This window comes from Quercus lobata, chromosome 4 (assembly GCF_001633185.2).
Source record: "Quercus lobata isolate SW786 chromosome 4, ValleyOak3.0 Primary Assembly, whole genome shotgun sequence".
NCBI classification, from domain to species: domain Eukaryota; kingdom Viridiplantae; phylum Streptophyta; class Magnoliopsida; order Fagales; family Fagaceae; genus Quercus; species Quercus lobata.
This window is the reverse complement of record NC_044907.1, coordinates 18,901,982-18,910,067: the sequence shown is the minus strand read 5'-3', so window position 1 is coordinate 18,910,067 and position 8,086 is coordinate 18,901,982. Positions and strand designations below refer to the sequence as shown.

At 33.9% G+C, this 8,086-nt stretch overlaps 1 protein-coding gene across 1 annotated transcript; it reads left to right on the top strand.

The window, feature by feature from the left end:
* Positions 1-2,909: 2,909 nt before the first annotated feature.
* Positions 2,910-6,379, top strand: LOC115987736 (MDIS1-interacting receptor like kinase 2-like). Its single transcript, XM_031111328.1, has 3 exons — positions 2,910-3,481; positions 3,626-5,812; positions 5,893-6,379. Exons 1-3 carry the CDS (start codon positions 2,929-2,931, stop codon positions 6,183-6,185), a joined length of 3,033 nt encoding a protein of 1,010 aa, XP_030967188.1. The 5' UTR covers positions 2,910-2,928; the 3' UTR covers positions 6,186-6,379.
* Positions 6,380-8,086: the final 1,707 nt, after the last annotated feature.

The following is an 8,086-nucleotide window of genomic DNA, read 5'->3' as shown; positions in this document are numbered from 1 at the left end:
GACCAAAAATTAAAAGAAAGAAAGAAAAATAATCATATTATGTTAAACTTTTGCAATTATCAACTAGTTATGCATGTTTTCAATGACATTATTAATAGTTTAGAAATGGGATCATTTTCATAAGTGTGCGTGCACATGATTAAATTTGATAGGCTTTAATGAACACCCATCCTTATAAGTGGGATGGTACTTTCCATGCACAAAGTGCTTGAAGGATTAGAGGGTCGGAGATTGGTTTGAGCTACAGAGTCAAATCAAAGACAAAAAACTTAGAAAAAAAAAAATCAAGAGGATACAAATCATTTGTCTCACTTTTTGTGTATGTTTGATGATGTAGAATAGACAGCATATGCCTTCCTAGAGAAGTAGGGGCATAGGAAGTCAAGACGCGCGCAAGATCTATGGGGGGTGCTAGTAGAGTCCATTGGGACGATGGTGTCTAAATTGCATAAAATTTGGCATGTTAAAGGGAAATGGCATTCTGATCCAGACACATAAAACACCATGAGCGTTACCAAAATTTAGACAAATTCCTTCGTTAAGGCCCCGAAAACAGTATTTTTGCTATTTATAGTAATATTTGTTTTTCTTTAATAACTTTTAGTTCAAAAGTCAGAATAAGGTCTTATCTGTTTTGGGACGATTTTAAAGGTCAGTAGTTTATGATTCTACATTTAATTCAATTTTGCCATTTTTGGTATATTTTGGTATTTTCTTACCTAATCACATAATTAGTGCGAATTAGGGTTTTAGATGTTTTTTCACAGTATTTATATGTTTTGTAGCTGTCAAAGGCAAATCAAACTATTATTAATAAACACAAACGTTTTGTCAAATTTTCTTTTGGTGGATTCTAGTTTTTATCTCCTTGTGGATTCAGGAAAATCTCTCATGGATTTAAGGTTTACTACCAGAAACTAACAGTTTAGTTTGTGTTCTATCAAGAGAGTAGTGTGTTTGCTTTCTTCAGGCTTCCATGACATCATTTGAGAACATCTTATTAGCTTTTTGCTGATTTTTTTTTTTTTTTTTTTTGCTAAAAGTATGCTAAAGTATACTTGTACTTTGAATAAATTTGAAAACATGAGAAAAGACATTAAAAAGTGAAATTTTAAAAAGCTGTACATAAAAGCTAAAAAATAAGCTTATAGACTGATACCAAAAAAATACTTAACCAGTAAATTTAGGCATGCTCATTTGAATGCATTTTTTTCAATGTTCAAAGTACATAGAATTGCTCCTCAATTTCCTTCCAATGTAGTACCATTTATTTTTCTTGGAATTTATGTTCGTGGATCTAGAATATGGAAAATTCTATCCACATGAATAGCCAAAGTTCCTATGAATAAAGTATTTAAGGGTTTAGGAGGGATTGATTCGAACTGCAAATTAATAGCCAAAAAATTAGAAAAAAAAATCAGGACCAGTAAAAATTTTGTCTCACTTTTTTTATTTTACTTTATGCTCCATTAGGACTATATATAACGCGTAAATTTAGGCGCGCTCTTCTGAATACATTTTTTTCAACGTTCAAAATGCATAGAATTGCAAATTTTCCACCAAATAAAAAGAAAAAGTGCTCCTCAATTTCCTTCCTCAATTTTTTTTTTTTTTTTTTTTTTTTTTTATATTCATGGATTTTTTTTTTTCTTTTGACTTTTTCTTGATTGAGAATATGGAAAATTCTTTCCACATGAATTGCCAAAGTCCCAATGCACAAAGTACTAGGAGGGATTAAAGGGATTGGTTCGAGCTACACAGTCAAAGTAATGGTCAAGAAAATTAGAAGCATAATTAAGATGAATACAAATCTTCTATCTCATTTTTTGTATTCTACTTTATGCTACATCTACTTATCGTATGTTTAATTAATGTATCGTAATGAAAATTACATAAGAAAAAGAATCAATATTATAAGGAATACAAGAGATAGTAAAGGAATAATTATTGTTATTCATCTGGATGACATGAGAATAAAACTCTAAATCTCTAGTTGGAATTTGAAATTTCCTAAATTACTCTTATTTATAAAACTATATTTTCACTTTTTGTGAGTCTAGATTGACATCATTTTATATATAAATTAAAAAAAAAAATTGTGACTAATATTATTGTTTTTTTTTTCAATATTAATAACCCTATAAAGAATATATAGCCATATCAATTTTTTTCTTCCTTCCTTGATCTATAAGTTTCCATTCTTTTTTCTTTTTTCTTTTTTTCTTTTTTCTTTTGTTTTCTTTTTCCCCCTTAAACATGAAGCTGCAATTCTTGATATCCAAAGAATGTGGTAAAAAATAATAGAAAATTTTTCTTGCATTAGCAAGAACTGCAAGGATTCTAAACTGCTTGGGCTTGTTGATGGACAAGCTTGGATATATATCGTATGGTCTTGACAAGACTATCAATGAAAAACATGAGAGAGAGAGAGAGAGAGACCTATAGATCAAGTGAAAAAAAAAAAAAAAAAGACAGAGAGGAACCTATAGATCAAGCGGAAAAAATTGGCAGGGGGAAATGTTAGTTATGCTTTCATTACAAGGAATAACTGGTACCAAATATGCCTTTAATGCGCTTACTAGCTTGAATACCTTTTTTTCAATGTTCAAACTTCAAAGTAATTGTTCCCATCAATAGAATTGCAACTTTTCCAACAATAAAAACAAAAATTGCTCCTCAATTTTCTTCTTGATGTATTATCTATTTATTGAGCGTGGAATGTATGTCCATGGGTCCTTTTTTCTTTGCAATTTATGTTCATGGGTCTTTTTTTCCACATGAGAATAGCCAAAGTCAATGATCATGTGGAAATACCTATTCCCTTTCCCATTAATGACCAAACTTGATTTGTATTTAAAGAAAATGAATGATGAAAATTAAATAATGGAGATACTGAATCAGATCCTCTTCACTAGCTTCCAAAAACCCATGGCATTCACTAGCTTCAAAACAATATTTTGTCCCGTTTCTCTATTTGTGTTGGCCATGTTACATTTTTCCTTTGTTGCTGATTCTGTTTCTGTGGACAACAAAACCGAGATAGATGTTCTTCTCAATTGGAAAGCCAGTCTTAAAAATGAAAACCAGTCACTCCTGCCTTCATGGACTCTCCTTCCTAATAATGCAACCAATGCTTCCAACAATCAAAATGTAAGCTCAAATCCATGCAGTTGGTTTGGCGTTTCTTGCAACCATGCAGGAAGTGTTATTAGATTAAACCTGACTAACTCAGGCTTGAAAGGTACGCTCCATGAATTTTCATTCTCGTCACTTCCAAACCTTTCATTTGTTGACCTCAGCATGAATGAACTCTTTGGTACATTCCCTATTGATATTAGTCATCTATCCAAACTCATATATCTTGATCTATCCTATAATAACTTATCGGGGAAAATCCCACCCCAGATTGGCCTACTGATCAACCTTGAGGTCTTGCATCTAGCTAAAAATCAGTTGAGTGACTCAATTCCTCCAGAAATAGGTCATTTAAAGTCTCTTAATGACCTTTCTTTGTATGCCAACCGTTTCCATGGATGCATTCCTGCTTCATTAGGTAATTTGAGCTATCTGACTGACTTTTCACTTGATAGTAATTTACTTTCGTGTTCCATTCCTGTATCTTTAGGTAATTTAAGCAACTTGGCTTATTTGTACCTCTATGATAATCAACTTTCCGGTCCCATTCCTCCACAAATTGGAAACCTTACCAATTTAGTTGAACTTGACATTAGTAACAACAGTTTAAAAGGTCTCATCCCTTACAGTATTGGAAAATTTGAAAAGCTAACGTTGTTACATATGAACCAAAATCAGCTCTCCGGTTCCATCCCCCTAGAAATTGGAAATCTGAAGTCTCTCATATTCTTAAGCCTTCATACAAATCACCTCTCTGGCTTAATCCCCACATCTTTGGGTTCTCTTAGAAACTTGACTGTTTTACACCTATACAACAATCAACTTTCTGGTATCATTCCTGAAGAATTAGGAAACTTGACATCCATAACTGATCTTGAACTGAGTAGAAATCAGTTGAATGGTACTATTCCAATTTCCTTTGGTAGGTTGAGTGGCTTAAAAGCTTTGTACCTCCGTGATAACCAACTTTCTGGTCCTATTCCACAAGGGATCGGAAACTTAATGAAGTTGACTGCTCTATTGCTAGATGCCAACCACTTCACTAGCTTTTTGCCTCAAAACTTATGCCAAAGTGGGTCTCTCCAATTACTAAGGGCAGACAACAACCATCTCACAGGTCCAATACCAAAAACCTTGAGAAATTGCACAAACTTAATTAGAGTCCACCTGGAAAGAAACCAACTCTTTGGAAATATATCTGAAGATTTTGGTGTCTACAGAAACTTGCAGTACATGGACCTAAGTTTCAATCGATTTTATGGTGAAATCTCACATAACTGGGGCAAGTGCACACAACTAACCAGTCTAAAGATTGCTGGGAACAATATTTCTGGTGGCATACCACTTGAAATTGGAGACTTAGTTCAACTCCAATTACTTGATCTTTCTTCTAATCGTTTGGTAGGGGAGGTTCCAAAGGAATTTGGAAAGTTGACTTCCATGTTGAATCTCTTGTTGAATGGAAATAAACTTTATGGTGGTTTACCCTTGGAGCTTGGGTCATTAATAAAACTCGAGTATCTAGATCTATCCGCTAATAGGTTTGGCAAATCAATTCCGAGAGATATAGGGAACCTTTTGAAATTACATTACTTGAATATGAGCAACAACGAGTTCATCCTCAACATTCCAGTTCAAATGTGTGAATTAACTCATTTGTCCCAGCTAGATTTGAGCCTTAACTCACTTGAAGGAGAGATACCTTCACAAATCAACAATATGCAAAGCTTGGAGCTGTTCAATTTATCTCACAATAATTTCTCAGGTTTTATTCCAGCTGCTTTCGAAAAGATGCGTGGCTTGTCATTTGTCGACATATCCTACAATGAGTTGGAGGGTCCTCTTCCGAATAGCCGAGCATTTCAAGATGCTCACATTGAAGCACTACAAGGTAATAAAGGAATATGTGGAAATGTTATGGGATTGCAACCTTGTAAGGTAGAACATATTTCAAAGAAGGGTCTTAAAATCATTTTCCCTCTCTTGGGAACACTTTCACTTGTATTAGTATTCTTGGGAATTTACTTCACTTTAAAAGGAAAAAGGCGAAATCCACAAACAAAGCGAACAAAAGACATGGACAAGGAAGAAGTGTTTACTCTATCAAATTTTGATGGAAGAAAATTGTACCAAGAAATCATTGACGCAACCCAGGGTTTTGATGCTAATTTTTGCATTGGGGAGGGAGGATATGGAACCGTCTATAAAGCCAAGCTAATATCAGGAGACATAGTTGCAGTGAAGAAACTCCCATCTTTGCGTGACAGTGAGACTTCACAGCATAAAGAGTTCTTAAATGAGATCAACGCATTATTAGAAATCCGACATCGAAATATTGTAAAATTGCATGGCTTTTGTTCACATTCACAATTCTCAATTTTGATTTATGAGTACCTTGAAAAGGGTAACTTGGCCTCAATTTTGAGCAATGATAGAGGAGCTAAAGAATTGGATTGGAATAAGAGGGTGAATATCATCAAGGGTGTGGCTCACGCGTTGTCTTACATGCACCATGATTGCTCTCTGCCAATTGTTCATAGGGACATATCAAGCAAAAATGTTTTGCTAGATTCAGAGTACGAGGCTCATGTTTCAGACTTTGGCACTGCTAAGATTCTTCACCAAGACTCATCCAATTGGACTTCACTTGCTGGCACATATGGATATGTTGCACCAGGTAATGTACTTATTTGTTCAATCAATATAGAACATATAGATCATATGAATAAATTGGCATAATATTCTTCTTTTTTTTAGAGCTTGCTTATACAATGAAGATAACTGAGAAATGCGACATGTTTAGCTTTGGAGTTTTGGCTATTGAAGTGATCAAAGGTAGGCATCCTGGTGAAATCATCTCCATTCTATCTACTTCATTCGTGGGGGAGAATTTGTTGTTGAATGATTTGTTAGACGTACGCCTTCCTCCTCCCACTCTTGAGGTTGAGAATCAATTGATACTCATCATAAAGTTGGCAATTGGATGCTTGCATGCTAATCCAGAATCTAGACCAACTATGCACATGGTCTCTCAGGTTTTATCAAGTTGAAGTGCACTTTCCTAGAGCGATCACAGTCTGACTAGGACAGGCAAGGATATGTAATAAGACACTATATTCTGTCAAATTCATGCTACTGAAGGAAGTTGTTTGTTTAAGATTATGTAATGCCTAGAGTACCACTAGATGTTTAATTGCAAGTATTAATAATGTGCATTTGGTAAAACAAATTTCAAGGCACTGTGATTGTACACATTTGATTGCCTATGGTTAGGGTTTTAGGCTTTGTTTGTAACAAAGTTAATCAATTCTTAACCAAGTAATTAATTATATTAATTATTCTTTCGATTTGAATTAAATAACAACACATAAACATGATCACATAAATACACCAAAACAATGACCCAAAAAAAACCAATGAAATAAGCAATTTTACTGTAAAAACTTGGGGGATTTAATCTTCAATTTCCATTGTAATAAATCCACTAGAATAGAATTGAATACTGATGTGACCACACTAAGCTTTGAGACCACAAACTCTTCTATTCTAAACTTGTTGCACATGAATGTCCCCTCACAACTTCAAGAACACCTCTCAAAGATTTTTACCAGTAACTTGGATGTAAACTAGATGCATAAACTTCACTTTTATCATTGGATATTTTGTATAAACATAGGTCTTTGGTTAATGCTTCAAGAAAGCCTGGAAAATTGCAGATTTGTGTGCAATACATTGCTTTCTCGTAGTCTTAGAAAATGTGCTCTAAGGCTTACTTATATAGTGTACTTGAGATGCAAGTAGCCCTAGATCAAATGGCTAAAGAAAAATTTTGAGAATCCAATCAACACAATTCTTGATCAATTAAGCTATGCAGTTCAACTAATCAACTTAAGTAACTCCCAACAAGTCAAGCTTGTAGTACCCTGATTTTTATGATCATCATACCATCATTATTATTATTATAGGGTTGTGGTGCTATACTCGTGCAAAGTAAGATGGGAGTAGACAATTTTGTGATGCTACATAATTTGTGAGAAAATTAAAGTTCTATAGCATACAATTTTGTACGGCTTTTTAAAATAAAAATGAAGATGTAACGTGGTGGGCTACTTTTCGGGTTATGCATATAATACCTTTAAATTTCATTCTTTTCAGTTAGTGAAAAGATAAGAGAATAAAACTTATTTGGAGAAGAAGTTTAAGAGTTATTAAAGATCCTTGGAGCTCCAGCTTATTTAAACAAATCAATAGTTAATAAACCTTAAATTAAGGTTAATTAGAAACTATAAAATCAGAGAAGTATATTAAGCTAAAAGGGTAGGAGGTAGAATTTTTCCCTCAGAGTTTAGAAGGAATACAATTGAAGAAGCAACCAATTGGTTCAAGGTATGATTTCTCATTGTTAGAAACAAAGAATTAAAAAGGTTATAATTTTATCATGGAATTAGTTAGTGATGACAGATTGTTTAAAGGGTAATTTCAGTCGTAGAATCTTGTTTACACTATTACTTTTTTTCTTTTTCTTTTTTTGGGAGGTAAAAGATAGAAGTGTTATTGATAAAAGCCAATACAAAATACAACGTATATACCCTATTCAAGCAGTCCGAAAACAAGGGAGAAAAGGAAAATTAGTACAAGTTTAAAACTCCAATTTCTTCAAAGACTCCTTATACCCTATGTGGTCCCACTCCACCCAAAGCTCCAAGTAGCCATCTCGTGGCTTTAGATGTGTTGTTGTGCTGCCATCAACATCTGGTGTTCCTGCAGGAAGTCGAGAGCCCACTCAAAATTTCTTTTGGATGGGTTTGGGTTTTTTCAAAGTAGTATTTGTTCCTTGCATTCCAGATTGCCCAAGTTGTCACTACCCACCTTTCAAACTCCACCAAAGGTAGCTTTTCCACCAACACCTAAAAAAGTAGGAAGAAGTCGCAAAAACTGTTTGCACATTTTT